The 24,435-nt window shown below is 55.2% G+C and overlaps 1 protein-coding gene across 8 annotated transcripts in view; it reads left to right on the forward strand.

Annotated features, from left to right (window-relative positions):
• The window catches only part of INPP5A (inositol polyphosphate-5-phosphatase A), a 175,029-nt gene that overhangs the window by 141,647 nt on the left and 8,947 nt on the right, over nt 1–24,435 (forward strand). For 4 of the 8 annotated variants that reach the window (XM_081266977.1, XM_081266975.1, XM_081266976.1 and 1 more), the window contains 3 exons: nt 7,770–7,865; nt 7,946–8,020; nt 16,460–16,533. In XM_081266977.1, coding sequence (XP_081123103.1) covers nt 7,770–7,865; nt 7,946–8,020; nt 16,460–16,533 — 245 coding nt within the window. Of the gene's footprint in view, nt 1–7,769; nt 7,866–7,945; nt 8,021–16,459; nt 16,534–19,671; nt 21,566–21,902; nt 23,091–24,435 lie in introns of those variants that run through there. The other 4 variants (XR_014018882.1, XR_014018881.1, XR_014018880.1 and 1 more) reach the window with 4 other exon arrangements.

The raw sequence follows: 24,435 nt of genomic DNA on the forward strand, positions 1-24,435 counted from the left end.
TTTCATTTTTTATTTCAGAACAGGGTCCTGCTAAGTTGCCAACACTGGCCTAGAACTTGCCATCCTCCCACCTCAGCCATGAATTGCTGGGGTAACAGGTGTGACAACTGTGCCCATCTGTTGTACTGAATTACAGCAGCTACTCTGAATCTTATATTCAGGAGTTTTCCTCTAGGAAGATCACTTTGCACATTTCAGTTAGCATTTCGGACAGGTAGAGTGACATTAAAAATCACATTTCATAGGAAAAGAGGATAAAAAATGTTGGGCGCTCCCTCTTCTCTCCCAGGACTTTGTGCAGGAGCCAGATTTGTTCACTTCCCTGTGTACACACCCTGCCTGGCCCTGGTGTGGCACTTGCATAGTTTTGAGAGTCTGTGGAGACCCTGAGGCCAGGCCTGTGCTCCTTGGTCTACCCTCTGCCTTGCCCACCTGGTCTGAGCCTGAGGACATCCTGAGGGGTCACACCATGGCCTGTTGTGGGTGAGCCTCAGCCCATGCCACTCTCTCCTAGGAAAGTGCACTGTGCCCTCCCTGGTGTGGGTATGGGTGGTACGGGCCAGACTGCTGGAGCACCGTGTCCACCCTGCCCACTGTGGGGAACCAGGGAACAGTCTTGGAAGGGGAGATGGAAGGGTCTTATGGCACGCTGCTCCCGATGAGAAGGAAGGGTACTGACACCAACAGCTCGCAGACAGTGCCCGTCATTGCACCAGTGCACCATAAGCTGGGCATAGCCCACCCTTGTGCCCAGCACAGTGGTGTCAGGGCAGGGGGAGTTCTCTTAGCTAGCAGTGATAGTTTTCTCTGATCTTCAGGAAAGTGGAATTTTCCCGCAGTCTGGAAGTGAGGTTGCAGGAGGTGAACTAGGGTGGAGCCTGGAGCCAGTCCTAACTGAAGCAGTAGGCGGTCAGCCCCCAGGCCCCTTCCACACCAGAAAGACCACCCTGTCCCTAAAAGCCCGGGAATGGTCATCATGGGTGCCTTCTTTGCCAAGTGCCTTCCCTGGTTGTGCTGCAAGTTGGTATGCCCTGAGGACCCTGCCTGTGGGCTGGCCTGCAACTTTCTGCAGTCCCTGCCTTCCTAGCTCTGCATTTCCTGCTCCCAGGGCCTCCTGTCTCTGAGCGCCCCCCAGCCCCAGGCAAAGCCTGCTTGAGTTTGTATGAAAATGTGTGGGTCCTGCAGTCTGGATGTCAAGAGTGAGGTGTCCACCAGGACCACTGGTACTATGGTGGTCTTTACCTTGTCCCACTGCGAGGTCGTATGCCTGGCCCCGTGAGCCTAATTAACAGGCCAAGTATTCACTCTGATGCTGGGGGACAGAGATGCATCACTCACAGCCTGGCCACAGACTGCTTGCTGCCCCCTTCCAGCTCCCTGGGCTTCAGGGTCCCCATTTGAACCATGTGGGCATGTGTGGCCCCAGGCACGTGAGAGGCTCAAACCCTGGGGAGAGCCAACTCAGGACCTTTTCCTGCGCCCTTCAGTCTTGCTGTTCCTGTGAAACTGTTACTCTTGAGTGTGGAATTCCCCTGGACAGTTTCCTGCTGTCCTCCAAGCTCTGGAAGGCTCTGATGGCCTCTCCGCATCCGTGTCCCCCATGGCCTGGGATCTGGTCTCCACATCAAGTGACTTTTGTTGTTGGTGGCTGTTGATATGTGCCCCTGTTGCATGCTTGCTAACTTTTAGGGTGCAGCCTGTGCTCATCCCAAAGACGAATGTTAAGAAGCTGTTTTCTGGCATGTTCATCAAACTTTCAAATCACCAGTTACAATGCAAATTTTAAAGCCATGGGTGTCTGTCTCTGAGCTGGCAGTTAAATGACAGGTAGCCACATTTTCTACTGCATGAGTGTGTTTAAGACTTTAGAGGATGTCTTCATGCATTAGATCAAGGAACAGGTTGTTACCTGGGACGGACAATGCTGACTTGGTGTCCGACACTCATAGGCACCCGAGGACTCAGTGTCTCTGTCAGGATTTAAGATCTGAATTCTTAAATTCACCTTGCAGTGACCTTCATTCACACCTGGAATCTTTGCTTGCTGGCACTTGGTGGGGTCAGTGGTGTTCTGAGATGCAGCTTTGGCCCTTGATTCCTGTCTGTGGGGTCAGTACATCCAGGTCCCTTGGGTCCAGCGGAAGCATGGGGCCTCTGTGCTCACTACAGTCTTCCGTGGTGACTCGGTGGTGCCCTTTGAGGGGGAGCAGTGCGTGTGAACCTTCAGCATCCCCAGGAGAACTGTCTGAAAGCTGAAGGATGTCTGTGCTCGGTATGCCGTCTGCTTCCTGGAGACATTCGCCGGATCTGAGCCTTGCAGGGCTCTCCTTTACTCGGATTCATTGGAACCCCCTCCTGCCTCTTCTTCCCTTACTCCAGCCGCTCTCACCACCACCACGACCCGCCCTTTTCTCCCTTCCCAGTCCCTCCCTCCTCTTTACCCCTCCGCCCCTCCTCTCTTGGTGGGCACTGTTGTGCCCCAGCTGGCTCACCTGGGAGCTTCCCCCACTTTTGCTGTCCTGTAGTCTTTCCTGTTTTTCACTGAAGCCTTAGGGATTGTGGCTTAGGCCCTAGTACAGTAGAGTCACAAGAAGCCAACAGTGCCTGCAAATGCCTCGGACACAGCGCAGGTGTCTTCCTCCCCTCTGGAATCCAAGACGAGCCTGAGAGACTCATGATCCCCACGTGGCCTCTGCTGAGGTCCATCAGGACAGGCTGTGGCTTCCTGTGGCCCCGTCTTTAACCTGTGGAAGACCTTGTTTCACAAGCATCTTGTTTCAGAGGTCCTACAACATCTGCATGTGGATGAAGTTTGGCCTGGCTAGCCCATCTGCTCCTGTCCCCTTTGTCCCTGGGCCTTTGTCCCAATTTCATGCTATCAGAGGGTCTGGTTGTTTGCCTTGTGAACTTGTCAGAGGGATAAAAGCTCAGGAGCAGGGTCATGTTGAGAGGGATGGGCATGAAAAATTGGTAAAGTGTATCTTTAGGCCCGCTGCTCCTTGTCTCCAGTGGGACGGAGCACAGCCTGGGCTCTGCCCCTCCATCCTTTGCCTTCCTCCTTCCTTCAACACCCCATGGGTGCCCCTTGAAGGCTGCAGGGTGCCAGCAGGCAGTGTGCTGGGTCAAACTTGCCTTCAAGGGCCTTCTCTGCCCTTGCTACAAGGGGAAGTGAGCAGTGATCCACGGTCACTGCAGCCTGAAGTGCTCCCTGGGAGTGGCCTCTGGATCTCCAACCTGACAGGCCCGCAGAGCCTCGGTTATCCAAGATGCCCTCCAAGTTTGGCCCCAGGGCTGCATCAGATGGGTGCCCCCACGTGCTGGGGCCCATTGGAGCTGCCTGGTTTGAGTGGCCTTCACACAGTGACACAGGCCATGGCCGAGTGGGTTCCCAGTTCTACCCTTACCATTGTGGCAGACTTCTCTATAAGGAGCTCAGCAGCGAGCGTTTGCAGCTGTCTGTCCTCGTGGCCTGCACAGAGCTGCCTTCTCAAGGGAGGGGATTGTTTTGTTGTTCTCAAGTTTAAGGTTTACTCTTGACTTGCCGACTCACTTGTGGCTGCTCTGCAGATGTGTCAGAACCCGTAGCCCTGGTTCCTGCTGCAGCTCCTCCCGGGAACCCTAGGGGAGCACCACTGTCAGCCAGGGCCCACAAAGGAGAGCCAGAGTCCCTCACACCCTGGGCTGTGGGCAGTGGGCTTGGCGTGTGCTTCCCTGTGGGTGTCCTCCTGGAGTGCTGGGCAGGCGTGGGCGTCACAGCACAGTTCCTTCGGGGTCCCAGTTTGCGTTTGGGTCTTTTGACTGTTAGCCATGGACCCACGGGGAGGGAAGCAAGAGGAGGTAGCTCCTGGGGAGGTGAAGAAGTGGGCAGCATCCGGCCCTTTGTGGGGCCAGGGTCTCTTGCACCTTGAACAGCCTCTCGACAGCTGGCTGCTAGGTTTCATCTGCCCACTGAAGTCAGGATGGAACTTGCCCCCACCTCTTTGTGCTGCCACTGGTGAATGACAGGCCACCCAACAATAGCACTGTCAACCCCTCCCCAAGTGTTGTCCTGAGCCAGACAATGCTGTGTGCGGTGGCCTCCAGGTCCAGACCACGTGTCCAGGAGCCCTCCCTACCAGCCTGCCTGTGCTCCCCTGGCACAGGTTTTGGAACAGGCTGTGCCAGAGCCAGTAGCTGGAAGAAGCCAACGTAAGGAGTCGGGTCCTTCTATGCTGCCCTTCCCAGGCTGCTCCAGGCGGCACCGGGCGGCCTGTGCATGGGCCACTGCCAGGAGGTCTGCAGCAGCAGCACCTGTGGCCTGTCGGCTTTTGATCTGGGCAATGGAGCTCCTCAGCTGCCTCCCTCCAAGAAGGTGCTGGCACTGACAGCAGCAAAGAGGCAGCCCTCCTGTCCCTTCGAGCAGTGTCTTAATGCAAAGCACACCTCTGAGCACACGTGGCCTGCGCTCTCCCAAGTGAGTACACCTGAACTCTCTTGCCTCTGAGGAGCAAAGGCCACTGGCTGTGCTGGTGCACCCTGTGTCCGCCGGAGTCCCCCAGGGGTGGGACCCACATCCACTTCTCCATGGCCCACTCCATAGTTCCTGCCTCAGTCCAGACCAGTCTTCTGCTGCTCCCTGCTTCCTTGTCCCTGCTGCGGTTAGGTGGCCTCCCTTATCTCCTTACTCTTCACTGCTGGCCCTCCTAGTCCCGGCCGCCTCTCCAGAGTCCCCCGCAGCCTCTCTCCCAGTGCCCAGACCACTGCCTGGTCCTGGTGCCCCTACCTGCTCTGGTCTGACCCATGCTGCTCTTCCTCCAGCAGGGCTCACTAGCTCCCCACTCAGATACCCCACAAACTCCAGTGCAAGACTGGCTGCCCACAGGACCTGGCACTGGGCATGGAGAGGAGGCATGCACAGGTGGTGGCTGGATGCTGAGGGCAGCCGTGCCCACCCCAGCTCTAGTACTGGAAACCCAAAAGGCATGCTGATCAGTGGTGTCACCTGGGAGTCCCTGTCTGCCTGGTCCTGGGCACCGGCCTTTTGGTGGATGTCAGGGGATGGCTCATCAGCGAGCCCTGTTCCCTCCAGCCCCTGCTGATGGGGCTGCTTGGCAAGCAGTGACAGGGAGAGAGGGCGCCTGCCCCGTGAGGTCAGAGTTGAAGGGGAGGCCACATCTCACCAGCTGCTGGTGATGCAGGCTGTGATGCTTCCTGAAATGTCCCCTGACCCTGGAGGGGGTCACACAGGTGCCCGGGAAACAGTCATAACTCTGGTCCACAACGAGCAGCTCACAGGTGAAGAATGGCTGTAGAGTGGTGGTCCTGTGACTTCACTCTGAGCTGCCTTACCTGGTTTCCATTTATGGTTGGAATCTTAAAATCTAAAATCTATTTTTGTGTAGTTTTGCTTGTTGTGCCTTTTTTGGTTTTGTTTATTTTGGCACTAGTGATTTAACCTAGGGGCACTTAACCACAACCCCTAGTCCCCTTTTTTTCTTTTCTTTCTTTCTTCTTCATCTGTTTCTTTTTTCTTTTTTCTGTTGAGCGGAGTCTTGCTAAGTTGCTGAGGCTGGCCTTGAACTTGTCATCCTCCTCCCTCAACTTCTCGAGTTGCTGGGATTATAGGCAAGTGCCCCCACACCTGGATGCTTGGTAGGCTCTAACCACCACAGACCAGAAATTATCCCATGGGCCTTAGGAACATGCTTCCTGAAAGGTGCATCGTGTCCTGAGCTCCCCAAGTCAGACTCTATAAGGCCAGGAAGGACGTGTTAACTGGGCACCTAGCAGATCCCTAGGCAGCCCTGCTCCTGAGAAGCTCCTGCTCCTTGGACACCCATGCCTCCCCTGGCAAGGAGGTGTCCTCGGCTCGTGAGTGGAGTCTGGGATGTTGTTCTGGGTTGCAGGCTGTGTCCCTGGCTCACTGCCACCCAGGTGAACCCGTGTGTTGTGGTACTCACTGTGTCTGCCAGAGGGCACAGTCTGACTCAGGTCTTCTAAAGGGCTCTTTAATATTGGTTCAGAGGTGTGGGCAGTTGGGCTCCACAGCTCCTACCTTTCCTGGATTTTGGACTTCTTGGGGCAGCATTTCTGACAACACTCGTGGGGACATTGAGGGTCAGATTTAGTTCCTGGGATGAGTCAAGCTGGGCCACTGCACACGTGTGCACAGGGCATCTGACCTCTGGGACACTTTGTGCATGTCAGATGGGCTGTAGGAGTGCGATGCCTGCAGAGAAGGCAGCCTTCTCCCACTGTCATTAGTGCCCTGGCCTGAAGACCTGGGTGCAGGAAGCATCCTTTGATGGTTGTGCAAACAAGAAGAAACCAAGAATCTCATGGCCTACAGAGAGGTGGGCACCTGGGTGCGTAGCATTCCAGGAAATTCTGGGGAAACTGTCCTTCAAGTGCCAGCGAAGCTCTGTGCAGGCTCTTCCAGGCCCTTTTAGGCAGCTAAGAATAACTCAGTGAATCTTAGATGGCCTTTAAAAAATAGCATTTGGGGGTATTTTTTCCTCCTTTCAAAAGAGCAAAATCCCTTCTGTAGTAGTTGAGCCGGAAAGGCCGTCCAGGCGTGTTCTGCATGAGTGGTCACGACTCTGGGTTGAAAGGCAAAGGGGAAGGCCCAGCCCCTGATCATTTCTTTAAACCTGTGAATGAGGTGGCTCCACGGGAGAGGGTGCAGGAGAAAGGGGTGGGGGCTCCAGCCCTCTGCATGGCCAGGGGATGTCTGGCCTTTGGGAGCTGCCTGAAGTGGTAGGATAAAGCAGTTTTTTAAGCAGTTTCTAGCAGATGCCTTCAGGAGACAGAGCCATGAATTTCCTGGACCGGGTCCTGCCTGGCCACAATGGCAGTCTGCAGCCCAGAGCCTTCCCCATTCACACAGGGGCTTAAGCCACTTAAGCGCATTAGCATCTGGATGGGGCCGGGACCTCCATAGGACACAGGGCTAGCAGGGTGGCCAAACTGCCTGGGTTGTTTGGGTGCTAGTCCTAATCCTTCCTCTTCAGGGGCAGCCAGACTGATTTGTGACACAGGAGTCCAAAAGCCACTCTGGCTGGGGCTTGGCCCAGATAGCTGATCTGTGCCCTGAATGCCAATGGCCTGCCCTGGAGTGTGCTTTGGGAGTGGTGACCCAGGTTGTGCACATCCCTCCACATCTGCAGGTGCCTGTCACCGCTGCAGGGCGCCTGCCTGGGTAGGAGGCTGGTCGTCCTGCAGGGGTGGACTTTCACAGTGGTCTTTCCTTAAAGTTAAAATTCTACATTCTCTCTTTTAAAAGAAGGCTTGTGAGGTGTAATTTACATGCAAACTCCAACCCAGGACAGACTGCTATTCCACACACCCTCACCAGCCCCAAGCAGTGCTGCCTGATTTACTAGCTCTAGCATTTTGTGAGAGTGCCCTCTTGCCCTATCCCCATGACCAGGGGTGTGGGGCCTCACTCCTCTCAGACATCTTGCAATGCTGGCCCTCCCAGGTCCTGCACATCCCTTCAAGTGGTCCTGGTTGGCCCTTGTGGGTAGGGGCTCTGCCGGGCTAGTGCTCCTCTGCCTGGGGTCGAGTTTAAGATAAGAACTTTCTGGAAAGGCTTGAATTTAATTGTTAGCCAGTTGGATGGCCTGCACTCGCCTGCCTAGACCCTGCCTTATGTGCAGAGCTGCAGCCGCAGCCACAACCACCCCGCACCCTCTGAGTGAGGAGCAACCGGGGAGGTTATCAGAGCAGGCGCGAGGAAAGTGGCCAGGGAACCCTGATTATGACCTGAGTTCCCTGGTGTCTTTCTGCAGACCCTATGCACCAAGGCCACCATGCAGACTGTCCGGGCCGCTGATACCAATGAGGTTGTGAAGCTGATATTCCGGGAGTCAGACAATGACCGGAAGGTGAGTGTCCCCCGGCCAGGCCTGCCTGGCGAGGAGCCTCTGCAGGCACCCTGAGTGCTCAGGCCGCTCTGTCTTGGCAGGTGGTGCTGCAGCTGGAGAAGAAGCTTTTCGACTACTTCAACCAGGAGGTCTTCCGGGATGACAATGGCACTGCGGTGAGCTGTTTCCTGACCCTGGACTCCTCTCATGTGACTTCTGCGTCCTTGGTGGGGCCCCACCAGGGCTGCAGCTTACACAGGACCACCTAGGCCTCAGCTTCCCAAGGGTTCAGGCCATCCTGGCTGGGGACGGCCTGTAGGTGCATGCAGCACCTGGGCTAGGCTGGGCTCCCCAGGCCTTGTGCATGTTCACGGGCAGCATGAAGCTCACTCAGCCCATCACTTGAGACCCCTCCAGGGAAGAGGCAAGGTCCTGGGTGTCTTGGTGGACTCAGCACTTCCTGCACGTAGTGATGGGTGTGTATGCATATATGGATGTGCACGTGAATGTGTGAGCATGTGTGTGTGCGAGTAGGTGTGTGCATGTGTGTGCATGACCACGTGTGTAAGTGGATGTCTGTGATACTGGGAACTTTCAGCTTGGTCAGTGAAGAGGGGTTCCTGGCAGAGACACTGGCTGCAAGAGTCTGCCCTCAGTCCCAAGCCCTGGCCCTCCCTCCAAGAGCTCTGCACAGCTGGCGTTGAGAGGTGCCTACATCTACCTCTTGTCACTTTTCATCATGGAACAGTTTTGTCCTCTTTTTAATGTATTAGCTGTACAGTGCCTGCTGGATGCCTGTTGTGTGCTTGTAGCTGTGTTCTGGTAAATGGGGGACAGTGCGGGGGGAGGGCTGCACTTGTGCATTTGCCAGTTTCTGTGGCGTAGACTTCCTCTGTGGACGAGTTCAGGCTGCAGAGTAACAGCCACATCTAGCAGCAGCTCCTGAGATTCCTGAAACGTGAAGACTCGGTCCTGGAAGGTGGAGGAGCCTCTGTGGCCCCTGTGGGGCTGCAGTGGGAGGGGGTTTCTGCTTTCAGGCAGCTGCCAGTGGTGGCAAATTAGTGAAAGGAGGTGGAAGTGAGTGGGCAGGCCCAGGGCAGACCATGGCCTTGCAGATTGGGCGCTGTGAGCTGTTCACACTCATGGATTTGTCCTGGACCAGCTCTCTGTCTCTGTGTACCTCTCATGCAGTGTGGGAGTATTCACAGGTCAGTGTGTACAGAGTGCTTACAGGAGACCAGGGAACATCTGCATACCCTATAAAGGGAGCTGTCCAGAGGTCCAGCAGATTCCACCCACCCCATGTCCCTGGAATGGTTCAAAACCAATTGTCCTGCTGAGTGTGGTGGCACACACCTCTTACCTCAGCAACTCAAGAGGTGCAGGCAGGAGGATCACAAGTTCAAGGCTAGCTTCAGCAACCTTGAGAGGCCCTGAGCAATTTAGCAAGACCCTGTGTCAACCCCAGCACTGAAGACGAAACACACAAAAATGAGTGAACCAGGACTGCATCCTTGGCCTTGCCCACTCAGCCCCCGGCCCCTCTCCTGCCTCATTGCTTGGGAGGTAACATCTAGCACTGGCCACACACCCAGCCCCGTCCACAACTGTCCCACTGCTCAGTGCCACCGGTCCTCCTCCTGGCTTGCCACCTCTCTCCTGCTGGAGGATCTGCCCGCTCATGCCCCCACTGCTGCTGGTTGGTCACATCGGGACTTTGCATCCTTTGTGTAAGCAAGCCTGTTGGCCTCAGAAGCCAGAGTGCTGGTGTCACTGGCCTGACTTCTGCTTGTCTGCAGGAGGAGTCCCTGGGCTTTCTCCCCACTGTCCACTCTGCCAGCAGCCTCTGACAGAGCACTTCCCTGCACCCTCCTCCCTGGGCCGCTGGGACCTATGAGGTTGACTCTCCCCAGTGCTGTAGGTGCCCTTCTGTAGACCTAGAGCTCAGTGCAGTGTCCCCCAGAGGGGCAGCTCTGCTAGGGCAGTGGCTGTCATCCAGTCCACCTGAGCAGGGTGGCATCCCAGCTCACTTCAGTAGAGGCAAGGGGTGAGCCTGTGTGGAGATTGAATGCCCAAGGAGATGTGGAGGCTGCATGTCCATCTCAGCTTGGAGAAGGCCAGATGGAGTACTGTGGGCCTCCCTCGGAGCAGGCCCCTCAGAGTCAGGGGAGTAAGATCACCGAGGCCCCTGTGCAGGGCAAGAAATGAGTAGAGGAGCCCTCAGGGGCTGTGGGTGTCTGCAGGGCCAGAACATTGCAGAGGGAGCAAGGACCCTGGTGAGGAGGCTGCACCAGCCAAGAGAGAAGCACCGCCTGGCTTTGGGTGTGCTGTGAATGGAGGTGTGCGCCTTCTGGAAGCAGAAGGGAGTGTCGGCACAGTGCCAAGGGCATTTAGAGCAGGCATGAAGATGGACATTCTACCGTAAATGAAGTTCACGTTTATTGTATGACTTTGTTTTTAAGAAAAGCAAGGAGTTTGAAGTTTCAGGAGAACTTTTGAATTGATTCTAATAGAAGAAAATGCCACTGAGTTGAAGTGGAGCCCGGGATCCCGGAGGCCTGTGTACCTGTCTGCAGTGAGCGAGGCTGGTCATGCAGGCCCCTGGAGCCCCAAGCCCTGTGCCTGCCCAGGCAGGGCTGTGTCATTTTCAAAGAGCCAGGCATGAACGGGACCTGGGGTGGGCCTCGCCCATCCTCCTTTCAGACCAACACGCGGCCTTCAGAAGTGTCTTGCAGATCTAGCTAACACTGGTGCCCAGGCCCTTGCCCAAGTTCCACAGTGCTCAGAGGAATCACCCACCGCCAGTCACGCCCAGCATCTGGAGAGTCGTCCCCGCAGCCCTGGAGGGGACAAGATAAACGGCCTAACAAGCGTTGGAGATCATCTCATCTTCATGGTCTGGCTAAACACGGCGCGCTGCGAGCACTAAAAACAAACTACGTCCGCAGGATGGATGTGCCTGCGCCGGACGCAGCCCCCAAAATCCATCGCATCCTTCATCAACCACCGGTCTTGTACCCATCTGACAGAAATTTAATTCAAGCTGGCTCCTGAAAATAATTATTGTATTTTAAGAGTAGTAATCATTGGCCGGGACATGATTGAATGTGTCCATGCCTATTGACTTTTCCTATGATTTATAGCTTTGTTTAGTCGATATTCCCATCGAAATTGTATAATTAATTATAAGTGTGGCTGTCAGGGCCGCAGGATGGAGTGCCCTGGTGAGGATTTGGAGAGATTAAATTTTCCTTGGCTGTCCCAGGGCAGGGCTTGGGAATTTCCGAAGCACTTGGCCTGTTGGATGGAGATGTTTTCTGTGTGTTTAGCAGCCGCTGCGCTCCGAGGGCATTGATTTTCCGGGCTCTTTTTTCTTTATCAGCACAGTGTCTCTGCGGCAACGGTGGAATCCGTGCAGCTGGGCGGCTCCTGACAGATACGTGGGGCTAGCAGCCGCTTTGTCACTGTCCACACGCGGGTGCTGCTTTCACGTCCTAATCAAGAAGAGTGTTTACGGTACACGTGAAATTGGTTATCATGTTTGTGAAAAATCTCAAAGAGATACAAGTCATCAGTTCAGCAGGAGTGCAGGGTAATTTCCCGTCAGAAACGGCTGGCACCTGATGCTTTATGCCGGTGGCAGCTGTAGCTTTAGTCCACCTCATCCCATGTGGGTGTGTGGGCCCAGAACCTTGGGCTGTCTCCATACTGGTCAAGCAGGGACCCCAGTGGGGACCCAGGTGGGGACACTGGGCCCACCTGCACCCACCCTCCACACAATGCAGTTATGCACTGGTCTGTATGGCTGTCACCACTAGATATAAAGGTCCAGGAAGCCAGAGGTCATGTCTGGTTTACTCATGGCCAGCAGGCACTCAGAGGGCACAGTTGTACAAATTCAGGACATGTCTGTGTCAAGAGAAGGCTGCGAGTCCATCTGGGTGACTTAGAGGTGGTATCTCCCCCCAGGTTTTCTTTCAGCATGAGGACAATGCAGGTATGGTGGCAGAGTGGGCATGTCAGCCTGCAGGGCAGAGGAAAGGGTCCCAGCCCTCCCCTCCTAGGGTCTCATACCATCTAAGTAGCTGAAGATCCAGATTCATTCCAAACCATGTTTGTCTGCTTTTCTTTTTATACCCTCAAGAATTGTTTTCCTTAAAACAGGAAACATGGTAGAACAGTGGCCTCAGTGTGCTGGGTAGTACTTAGGGCCACCACTCCAGGCAGAGCGGCCACTGGCGAATCCCACGAAGTCCAGACAGGACAAGCTGGACTGTCTGCTCCCCCCATGGCTGGTGCCCCAGGCAGTCTGAGCCCCTCCTTCCTGCTCCCCGACTCGCCCTGACCATGAGGCTGTGCATACTGGAGCGTGTGAGGATGTCTGCATTAGTAGCCACTCTTCATGGGCATGCCGGTGATGCCTACATGGGTGTCCCCAGGCAGAGGCCAGAGAGAGGCTCTGCCACTCCAGGAGCAGGCCCTGGCACACAGGAGCCCACAGGGAGTCTACACAGCTCTGTAGTCTCATGCTGGGGAGTCTTGGGTGGGTGACAGTGAAAGCTACACCCCATAGGTTCAGGTACACATGTGCCCATGTGAACATTGATGTGAAGTCGCTTCACCCTTGCATGTGACCCCAGAGCTGGTTATGAGGACCTCCAAACCGTGACCTTGTCTACATATGGTGGTCTGATGCAGAATGCAGAGCAAAGATGGTGAATGTAGTCAGTCTACCTTGTACTTCCTTAGCCTAATCAGATATTTAGAAGCAAGACAAATGTGTATATGTGTGCATGTGTGTGTGAATATCTGCATGTGTGTCTGTGCCACGTGTGCATGAGTATGTGTATGCACATGTGTATATATACATGACACATGTTTTGTTCATGGTATCCTTGTGTGTTGCACATGTGTATAGATGCATGTCTATTGATGTTTACAGAACCCTGAGCCAACATGTTGTAAGGCATGACTTTGGGGAGCTGGGCCGGGCTGATGCTGGAGTGCCGGCTGGGTGGCTAGGGCTGGGTGGGCACTCCCCTAGCCCTGCCCAGTGTCTTCCTCCTGTGTCTCGTGGGCAGGTGCGGATGAAAGCTGAGATGTGTCTGCAGTTGGGGCTGGGCCTCTGAATGCCGCCTGGTCATGAGGCCTGCCTGCTGTGTTGAGTCAGGGTGTGCTTCTCCTGAGTTGGAGGTTTTGGGTCCTGATCTTCCTGGCCCTGCTCAGACCCTTCCTCACATGTCCCTTAACGTGCCGTCCTGTATCAACAACATGCCCACAGGAGACCCAAATGCTGGAGCTGTAGTACCTGCTCAGAGACCCCACCCTATGGACCCTGGCTGCTGGAGGCAGGGACGCCCCACCCCTGAGCAGCAGCATCGCCTTGCAGAGAAACATCACTTTTTCTTCAGAGCCGCATGAGCTTGTGCTGGCCCAAGCTGCACCTCTGTGCACTCCTCTGTGTGTTCCTGGTCCGTGCATACCTGCTGCTTCTCAGGCTTGTCTCTAACACGGAGTGAAGGCAGCCCAGGTCCGTGCATACCTGCTGCTTCTCAGGCTTGTCTCTAACACGGAGTGAAGGCAGCCCAGGTCCGTGCATACCTGCTGCTTCTCAGGCTTGTCTCTAACACGGAGTGAAGGCAGCCCAGGTCCGTGCATACCTGCTGCTTCTCAGGCTTGTCTCTAACACGGAGTGAAGGCAGCCCAGGCCCAACGGCCCTGAGGGCTGGTCTCCATGCCATCTCCTCTGTGGACCAGACAGGTCTCTGGCCGGCACTGCAGACCAGTGTGCCAGGGATTCTAGGGACACAGATAGGCCAGAGGCGCCAGAGCTGGGAGGGGATATCATGCCACACTGCCTCCATGGAACAAGGCTCCTTCTTGGGAAGAGAGCTCTCCAGATGCTCTACGCAGAACTGTGGGCCCACCATTGAGCAAAGGCTCACTCGAGGCCATCTCTGCTCACACAGGTGTGGCAAAGCCCCAGCTGCAAATCTCTGGAGATGCTGCAGGAGGCTCAACAGGTGGCCCATAGCACCCTGTGACCCTGAAGGTCCCAGCTGGGCTGGCTTTGCTCACAGGGGCAGCGGCAGGTTTCCTTGGAGGTGGCTTTTGGTCTGCACACTGTCAGCCTCCTCATGAGGCCTGAGCCTTTCTCTCCTACAGCTGCTTCCCAGAGGCCTGCAGTGGAGAATACTGACTGCCCACTAGCCCACCCCACCCCCCTACCGCAACCCTTGCTGACATCTTGAATGGCTCCCCCCAGGGTTTTCTTGCAGAGAACTGGGAGAGAGCTGGGGGGCTGCCTGGCCTGCACTAATCTCTGGAGTATAGCATCTGAGATTCCAGAGGTGTCCTTCAAAGCCCAAGAAAAAGGAGAATTAAGAGTTCATTACAACTCCTAAGTGTGCGTTTGAGAGCACCTTGCTGGCTGTGTCCTCTCAGTGAGCGGAGTTTCTTGGAGGGCAGACCCTCATTCACAACAGTTGAAAATCTCAAAGGCAGAACCCGCGAAGATGAGCCCACAGTCCCAGAATGCAGAGCCCAGGAAGCACCCCACTGACCACACCCCACTGTGGTCAGGAGGTACAGCCACAGCCAGGTGGACCGGTGAGAAGTTCGAGCAGTCAGATGACAGACGACGGTCATGTGGTAGTGTTCTCTTCTATCATACGTTCTGTAAAATTGTTGAAAACATTAAAGAATCAGGAACCTAAGTACCCATCATGAAGAAAAGAACCAGCAGACCAGAAAACAGTGTCTAGGACATCGACAAGAAGCCAAGATGAGCCCCCAAGATGAGCCCAGGGCGGAGGGCACAGCAGAGGGGAGGACTTAGGACCTGGACGCTGCATGATGAGCAGCAGAGACACGGGAAGAGGGCCCAGTTCCCATCCAGCAGGACATCAGGTGGCTGTTTTCCAGAACTCTTCCAAGTCATACGCCTTCAGGAAGCACAGTAAATCCTGAGCAAGAGCCATGAAAACTTCCCACGTAAGAATGAGGTCAGGCACTAAGTGTAAGGGGGGCTCTACAGGAGCTGAAGGAAGCACCAGGCCTCCTGGACGCAGCAGGCAGGGGCTCCAGAGCAGCGTTGTGGCTCAGCGCCAGCCGCCAGCTCTCCCTTCAGTGGTGCCAACCAGCTCCACGCATTTCCCCCAGGACTGAGAGAGGGCAAGAGGAAGAGGACAGGACAGTCCCGTGGCATGGAGGGACACCAGGCAGGGCAAGTGAGCAGGAACGTGCAGTGATGGCACTCTTCAAGTATCCTGTCCAAGGAGTCGTCACTCCCGCCCCGGGTGTGACCCCAGCTGGGGGTCTCACAAGTTTGGCTGCATTCCTGAAAATCTCTGCAGTAAACGTAGGGGCAGAGAGGAGCCCAGAGCCCCACCTGTACTTTCCTCTCCAACAGCCAGTGTGTTGGCCAGGCATATCCTTTGGCCATGACCCTTTCTGAGTCCCAGCCCTTTTCAAGGGCTCCCACCTCGGCCTTTTGGAAAAGGTGGCTCTGCTCTCAGGTTGGCAGGTGGCTGTGGAGCAAGCACATTTGCCCCTCTCATGATCACAGGGACCAAGACCACCATGTCCACAGCAGGCCAAAGCCAGCAGCCTCTTGGAATCCCATCCTCACCCAGCCCTGTGGCTGCTGCTGCAGTGCGAAGTGGAATGAGGGGCTTCTCCTGCAGCAGCCGGGGGCCCGGGCCACAGCCCCTGGTGTGTGATGGGGATCTCGGCTGTTTCTGTTTCTGGCTGCCAGTGAGGCCAGGCCAGCCCTACTGACCTGCGACGGTGATGCTGCAGCAAGCAGGCAGGGGGCTGGCGCCAGTGCGAGGCGGCAGCCTGGCACACGGGTAATCACTGTGTACATGAGGCTGCTAATTGCACGTTCAGAGATGATGGATGAGGTGGCAGGAGGGAGGACACGGTCTGGGTTCTGAGAGGGCCCCGTCACGATGCCATGGTCCCACACAGCTGTGGGGTGGGACGTGATTAATGAACAGTGTCCCAGAGGGTGAGCACAGTGACCGCCAGAGATGTGACTGGTGGGGACCTGCTCCTCTGGGGGCAGATGCCCAGTGTCTGCTTCTGAAGCATCCTGAGAAGACAGAGCATTTTGTCGCCTCCTTTGTACAAAGAAATGAACGTTCCTCTCCAGGCTGCTGCTGGAGTCTCTCTGGTGTGCAAACTTGGGGCCGTTCTTCCAATCCGCTCTACACAGAGTTGATGTGGCTGGCTCCACAAGTTGCCTCAGGCATTGGGTGCGATGGGAGCCGTGTCCTTTCTGTGAGGAAGTGTGGCACGCTCTGGAGAGGACTGCCCAGGCCCCAGCCCAGGGAGGGAGTGCTTGCCAGGGTGGCCTGCAAGGGTCTCGGACCAATAGAGCTGGTCAGCCTGAGCACTGTGGGCAGCAGAGGCAGCTGGACAGCAAGCCAAGAGGACTCCTGTGGGTCTTGCTGGCAGTGTGACTTGGCTGCCCTGGGTAGGGCAGGTGTCACTCTGAATGCTTGAGCCGGGTGAGTTTTTAGAAGTCACAAATATCCCAGCCGCACACTAACAACCATGCTTCAGTGAAGAAAACCCAAGTGACTTTATTCTCTTCTTTGTCTTTTCTTTAGCTCTTGGAATTTGACAAAGAGTTGTCTGTCTTTAAGGACAGACTGTATGAACTGGACATCTCATTCCCCCCCAGGTAAGGACACTGCGCCTACGGAATGGGCCCGGTCACCTTTTCACCTTCCACAGGTTCATCTGTGTGAACTGCACCCTTCCCAGCCTTTCTGTGGCCTGAAGAAAGAAATGAGCTGGGAATGATAAAGAATTGCCCTATCTTCATTTTTAAAAAACATTTCCTAGTATGTAAACTAAAGCCATGTTGTGTGTGCACGCCCGGGACTCACAGGGTGGTGTGTACTGTGTCTGTCTGGAACCTCAGGACCATCACAGTGCAGCAGCTGGGGATCTCTGGGTCTGTGTGTCTTTCAGGCAGGTGCCTTTCTCTGTGTTCTACTCTGACGTTTTTGAATCTACAACACTAGCCAGTTTCCCCACACCAGCACAAGGACTCAGGGCTGTGGTGTGAAGAGAGGAATGAGTGGCAGAAAGTGGTTTATGAGGTGACCAGCTCTGCAGCTCTTGCATGGGCCTCAGCACACCAGGTGTTCCCGAGGAGGGCACTCCCTGCCCATGGAGCCTCTCCTGCAGGATGCCCCTCTGGAAGCAGCATGCACAAAGGTGGTGGCTGAGGTCAGGTGCCCATCACCGTGCAGCCTCAATGGGCACCCCTCCCCTGCTTTCTCCTTTCTCAGGTCCAAGTTGAGCGCTCAGGACTAAGTGAGAAGTGCCTGGGTGTAAGGAGGCTTCCTAGTGCACGTGGGGACCACACCTGCCTGGCACCTGTTCCATGCCCACTGGTTTACATGAGGCCAGCGGTCAGCTCTGAACCCTTGCCTCAGAATGAGCAGTTGCATGTTTCCATGTGCCTGACAGCAGGCAGCCTTTTACCCTGTCTACCCCCACCTCTGTGCCAGCTGTCAGGGGTTGGGCCTGTACAGGCTAGAAGGGGCCCCTGGCTTGCACAGGGCTCAAGACTCTTGTGGCTGCTGGGTCATGGGCTGTGGTTAGCTGCACCCCTATACTGGGGGGTGGGGGTGTTGCTGGAGAGAGGGCTAGGTACCCAGATCAGTGGGTGGAGACATAGGGACTGTGGGCCCCATTAGGCAACAGGTCATCTGGTCAGTGCCCAGGCCAAGGCCTCAACACATGTGTATATGTGGCCTGCAGCCACAGGCCCATGGAGGGGCCTCACAGGTGCTGGCTGAGCATGCCTAGTCTCATGCTCTGAACCCACAGCGCCTGCTCTGGATCACAGTTAGGTGTGCAGTGAAAAGTTTTAAAGTCTTTCCAGACATGTACTGAATCTAAAATGCACTCAGGATTACTCCTCGTCTTGTGCTGAGTGTTGCCAGTCAGATACCATGAACATCCCTCCTTCTCTGAACAGCGGAACTCTAGACATCAGGGCTTCTCTGGGCTGGCTGGGAGCAGGGAGGCTTAGGGACCACAGCAGGCTAGGGATACGACCCTGAGGAGCACAGGCCCAAGTTATCACCTGGGCACCAGAATTGCAGAGCAGGACCTGGCTAGACTGGGAGTCTAAAGGGCCTCCTGGTCAGTGCCTGAGTGGGCAAGGGAGATCCCCTGGCCCACACAGCAGCAAAGGACCTACTGTTCACCCCTGGGCAGGAGAGGTTCCAGGGCTCACAGGTTTGGTGACCCCTTGCCATGCTGGTGTGCTCTAGAACTCTGAGCAGCATGCTGTCAGGAAGAGGCTGTGTGGTGGCCTCTGGAGACTGCAGGCACTGGCCTCCCAAGATCGTGGCTAGAGCCCAGGCCTGCTGAGCACCAAGGCCAGGCTGGCAAGATGCAGGGACCAGCAGCTCTCACCCAGCTTATCTGGGCCCTGCATTCCCTGGACTAGGGCAGGAAGGGCAGCCATAGGTTTTATGTACTTTTATTTAATTTTTTTTATTTTGTAGATGGACAGTATACCTTTATTTTATTTATTTATTTTTATGTGGTGCTGAAATTGAACCCAGTGCGTCACACAGGCTAGGCAAGTGCTCTTGCTCTGCCACTGAGCCACAACCCCAGCACCAGCAGTAGGTTTTAAGAGGGAGACTTTCGCAACAAGAGGACAAGATTTGGAGCTGGGGACAAGCTCAATTGGTAGAGTGCTTGCCTCATATGCACAAGGCCCTGGGTCCAATCCCCAGCACAAAAAAAAAAAAAAAAAAATGGGAAAGAGGACAAGACTTGAGAGCTGCCTTGTTCACAGGGATGCTGGGGTGGGCTGTGTGCAGACAGCCGTGCCCCAGCCAGTGCGTGTGGGGTGTGAGCAGGTAGGATGGTAGGAGGTACGTCAGGGTTCTCTCAGCAGCAGAACCAGGAGACTGTAGATGGAGTGGTTAGATTGGCTCAGGGTCGGAGGCTGGAGAGCCCCGCGAGGCTGTCTGCAGGCTGCAGAGCTGGGAAACCAGCAGCTGCTCCGCCAAAGAAGCTGGAGCCTCCAAACAGGAGGGACAGTGGTGATGTAGCCGAGGCGGAGGGCCTGGGAGCTCCCTGGAGAGTCTCTGGAGTGAGCCCAGGTCCAGGTGCTGAAGCCGCTGAGTCTGAGGTCCATGGTGGCAGCAGCCCCAAGACGCACCTGCTGGAGGAGAGTGGAGCTGGCATGCCCTTCCTTCTGCCCTCCACGCAGGCTCCAGCCCACAGGATGGTGCTGGCTCCGTTCACCGCCCACGCTCCAGTCATCTCTGGAACACTCACGGGCACACCCAGATGTTTCAAAAAGCAATGACATTGGCAGTCATGTTTGACCATCACAAAGGGTAGCCCCCAAAGGTGTCTGTGTCCTTATTCCAGATCTGGATTGTTTTCCTGAGTTGCCAGAGGGACTTTGTAGAGGTGATTAAGAAGAGTGTCCTTAAAAGAGGGATAGTAGCTCAGATCACCCGGTGGGCCCAGTCTAGTAATGTGAGCCCTCAGAAGCAGAGTTCTGGCTGGAGGCCGAGATGGCAGGAAGCAAGCCAGGTTCACAGTCAGGAGGTGACTGAGTCTCTGTCGGCTTGGAAGAGGCAGACAGCCTTGAACTGAGGCACCAGCTTCAGGACCAGCGAGGAGAGGGCACCCATCTGCCAGTACCCCGGCCCCTGGATAAAGCCAGGCTGATACCTTGGCTGATACCTTTGAGACACTGAGCTGAGCCCACCCAAACTTCCCACCCAGGAAGACTGAGATGACCATTTGTTGTGCTTGTGTTCTGCATGTGCAGACTGTTGGAAGGCAGTGCAGGAGCCGAGTAGAGGGTCTGGAGCCCCACGCTAGCTGTGCCTGTGAGCTGTGCCCTCGTCGTCAGACCTGAGGCTCCCCAGCAAGTGCAGCTCACCTGTCTTCCGGGGTCATGGTAGTCCTCTCAGCAACACCAGAGTCTGCAGCCCCCTCACTCCCATCTGGTGGTATGTGCTTTGCCCTGCAGCCAGGATCCTGCTGTGCCTGGCCACCTGCTCATGTTGCCCTCCTGCAGGATTAAGGACCACGGCCTTCAGTGAATAGACCCCTTTCTCCCCTACAGCTTGAAGGGACTGCCCCACAGTCTCCGCTCGTCTTCTTTCCTTCCTAGCCTTCTGGCTTCACGGGGCACCCACTGCCCAGAAGCAGGCATGTGCCCTCACCCAGCTTCCTGCCCTACAGTCCTGCACGCCTCGGGGAGTGCACATGAGCACGTGTGTTGCCTGCCGAGCACACAGGACGGGCCAGCACGTGTTGGCTCATTGGCTTAGTTACAAATGTTTTCCTTTAACCTGGAAATAGCACTGAGGTGTTCTGAGGCAGTGGGGTTAGGGAGAGGATGCTCCAGACCAAACCATTGACTTTCACATGCCAGGGTCCACTTTGCAGTCAGAAATACCTTGACCTCTCTGCTCAGTTACAGCTCGCACCTGTGTGTGGGCCTCAACCAGAGGCTCCTGAGGATGTCCCTGCCACCCAGGACACATCCAGTGTTCCCCATTGCCGTGGTACATCTGATGGTCCTTCTTCACCCAGGATGCACCTGACATCTCCCCACTTCCCAGGATACACCCACTGGCCCTTCTCCCATTGGTTCTACTGTGTTTTAAACTCTGCGATCACGGAGTAGCGTTCATGGGCCCCTGATGGGTGCCATGTCAGATCTGGGGAACCGTTTTTAGACTGGGGAAGTGACACGAGCAAAAAGGGAGAGCTGGGAAGACCAAGGCAGTGATTGGAGGTGCTGCTTTGTGCTCCATCCTCCTCAGACATATCTCACGGCTGGCTTGCAGGTCAGTGGAACCCACACTTGGCACGTACCAGGACCCAGCACAAATAAATAAGTGAGGACAGATGTGTTCTCAGATGACAGTAATGCTAGCTGCGGCATGGTCAACTTGTGCAGGCAACCCCAGCACACCCAAATGTGCATGAGCAGCATGCATGTGCTCAGGAATAAGAATTCATGCAGATAAGTGTAGATGTGGTATGAATGTGATGTGTGCAGAGAATTGTGCAGATGGCTGTGCTATGTGCACGTGTTAGCATGTGCTCATGTGTGTGCAGCACGTGGGTTTGCATGTGTGTGTGTCAGTGTTTTCACACATGCAAGATTTGTATGAGTGTGTGTATATGGTTTTGAGTGTGTATACTTTGAGTGTCCATGTGTACATGTGTCCATGTGTGTGTACATGTGCACACAGATCAGTCATATGCATGTGTGTGCTCATAGGCCTATGTAGGCATGTGCATGTATGCTAGGTGTTGGAAATTGCATGGGTGTGTTCATGAGTATGCATGAATGTGTGTGTATAATTGTGTGCATGTACAAGTGCAGGGCTTAGGCACACAGGATATGCATTCTGTGAGTGTACACATGTAAGTAGGCTTGTGTGCCTATGCATGCTTGTGCGTGTATGCTTGTTGATATGTTCATGGGTGCATGTACATGAGTGAGCATGGGTGGCCGTGTGTACATTTGTGTATGGTTGCCAGACAGAGCAGTCTTCCTGCTGGAGGTGGTTGAGGACTTCAGCCTGCACATACAGGATTTATTCTACTTGGGAATAGAGGGTAGAAGTCCTCCAAGATGCTGGCCTGGAAGAGCTGGGGTGCAGACTTTCCCATAGCCTGGTCTGCCTGTTGCTTGCCACAAGGTGAGCACTATAATATGCAGGGACAGTTTCTGGGAGAGTTGGGAGGAGCCTTTCTGGGAGGCATGGTGGTTGAGGTACCCTGTCCTCTTCATGAGCTCCTTCCTGCCCTGTGCTGCTGCTGGTGTCTCCTCACCAAGTGCACCCACACCAGTCTGCAGGAGGGCAGCAGTAGCTTGATTGCTATGCAGGGTGGGGCACTGTGGAAAGCCCCAGGATCACCTCAGGGCTGCACTGTAGGTGGAGGCCTGGGCCCACTACTTGGGTCTGAGGTCTGCTGCTAGACATGTGGCTACCTGGGATGCCCCAGAGACCCTGTCGACTGTTCTCCCAATTCTAGGATATCCAGGGGTAGAGTGAGTCCACAGTGCCTGCAAGCAGCTGGCCACACTGCTCCTGGATAAGACACGTGGCATCCCAGAGCTGGTCCTTCTTCCATCTTAATATCAGGACGTGTTTGTGCCCAGTCATGCTGTGCGCCTTCCCAGTACCTTCTGGAAGGCTGTGAGGACTCTGAACTTGGGGCTTGCCCCTGATAAGAGGCAATGTCTGCCTTGGCCCATGAGAAGCAGCAATGGGATGGCAGTGCTCAGAGGCTGGCCTCTGTCTGGCAGGTATGCCAGGCCAGCAGACCTCAGGGAACCCTGCAGGCTCTTCTTTTGCATGCAATTCTGGGTTTTCAGAACCTTTCCAGAATCTATCTGGTTTTGCTCTTTCATTCAAGTGAGCAAGTTGCAAACTCCTTGATCAGCTGGGTGTGTCTCGTGTGGCCTCTTCCCACTGCTGTCTGGTCCCTCTGTTTTGTGGGAAGGACCTCCTCCCTGGTCAGCAGGAACTCCACGATTGAGCCTAGCACCTGGTGGCCCCTGAAGATGTGTCCCCAGGGCACTCCATAGCAGATGGTCTTTGTGATGGTGGTGACAGGCTCCTTCAGCAAGGGCCCTTGTGGCTGTTCCAGTGTCCCCATGAGCTAGTGGGTCTGCGTTCCTACGGGACTGAGCCTCACCAAACCACTTATCTTAGAAGGTGTTTGTGACCAGGTACTGTGAAGCCCTCCACCTTCACTATTTCCCACTGAAGCCTGGTGTCCTGGCACTTTTTCTTAGATGACCACAAGCCTGATGGCTGCAGGCAGCTGGCCCAATCCAGGCTGCTGCTGCCTCTACCAGAAGGAACCTTCTGGAGCCCTCGCCTGCTCTTGAGATGCAGGGACCTTGAGATGCCTGCCCTTGAGATGCCCCGGTGCAGGCCTCTGTGCCCTGTTTTTACATGGCTGTAAGTGCCTGCCTTGCGGACTACTGTGCCCTGGCACACCAGCCCTGCCCTCACCAGTGTGCGTGGAAGCAGCTGCACTGGTGAAGGACGCACCCCAGGGCCAGCTGGTTGATGCCGGCAGAGGCAGGACCCTTGCACATGTTCTTTGCTGGGTCCCAGGACAGACCGAGGGGTCCTGTGTCCCCAGCAGGCCTAGATGCTCGCACTTGCAAGCCCAGACCCGGCATGTTTCCACTTGTGAGTTGTGCAAGGGGTCTTTGTGTTGGTTGATGACTCATTTTCAGCTCTGCTGATGTGAACACTGCCGGTGTTAAAGCTGAGGTGTCTGCCATCGTTACTGCTTTGGCAAATAGCAAAGAGTAGCCAAGTATTTGTAGGTGACCTCAGAAGGTAGAGCAATGGACCCTAAAATGTGTCAAGCAGAAAAACCACGTCCCACTGAAATAGAAGTTTGAGACAAGACTTGATACTCCACTTCTGTTGGTGGTGGGTCTGTGTAAGCTGCAGGATGCTTCCATCCTAGTCGAGAGTGCTAAGGAACAGGTGTCTCTACCGGGCTGGGCTGAACTGCCTCAGCAAAATAGGTTGGTGCTGACTGGCCACACCTCAGGTCCACGCTGGCATGGCGGGCTGTGCACCACCATGACCCATGATCTCTCACTGCCTGCTTCCAGCTCCTGGGCCACCGCTCTGCGACAAGTGCTGGGCTGCACCGTCAGCAGATGGCCCTGATCACTGCTTGGGGAGAGCTGCAGTTCTGTGGGCCTGGATCCCTACACTCTTCAAAGTGTCAAGGACCCCAAGGAGTTTTTGTATCTGTTGATAGTTTCCATACATTTTAAATATTTATTTATTCATTTTAAAATAACAATAATAAACTCTTAGGTTTCTATAAACATATTTTTATAACTTTTAATAAAATGTAATTGTTTTCCAAACAAAAGGAGAAGATGAGAAGGGTGGTGGTAGTTCAAATTCAGTCTGTAGTCTGACTGGAAGGCGACCAGCGGGGCAGAGCTGGCTTCCCATGGCACAGAGCTGGAACAGAAAGGAGCGTCCTAACCCTCCCAAGCTGTGGCTGTTCTCTGCTCTCTGAGAAACGGATTGCCTAGAACCTTACTGCGCCCAAGCCACCCAGGTGCCATGGCTCTGTTGAGGGGAGCCTCTGCCCATGCGAGGGTCCTGTGGAAGTAAGTGCTAGCCCAGCGGGCAGGTGATGGATGTCCACATGGCTCCCTGGCAGAGCCCAGGGCACCTTCTTCAGGAGGGACACCGAGTCTCATCAGAAGAGTCTTCAGGACGGGATGCTATCCAACTCATGGGCAGATACATTTTCCGAAGTTCTAGATTTTTCTCAAAAACTTGAGTTTTGTCATTGGCAGCAAATGCTGTCAGTGCTTCTGAGAGGCAGGCTCACCTCATCTTGTCCCTTCTCAAGAGGATGGCTGCCAGTCGCCCATCTGAGGAGCCCCACTCGTCTGCCAGTCTGCAGGAGCAGCTGCAGAGGTGGGAGCTCAGGGAGAGCAGGCCTTGGTCCAGCTGGCTCTGGGTGCTCGTGGGCCTGCTGGCCACCCCGCTCAGCCCAGCACTCTGCATTG

This window comes from Spermophilus citellus (genome assembly GCF_964194105.1).
Source record: "Spermophilus citellus genome assembly, chromosome: 15".
Classification (NCBI taxonomy): domain Eukaryota; kingdom Metazoa; phylum Chordata; class Mammalia; order Rodentia; family Sciuridae; genus Spermophilus; species Spermophilus citellus.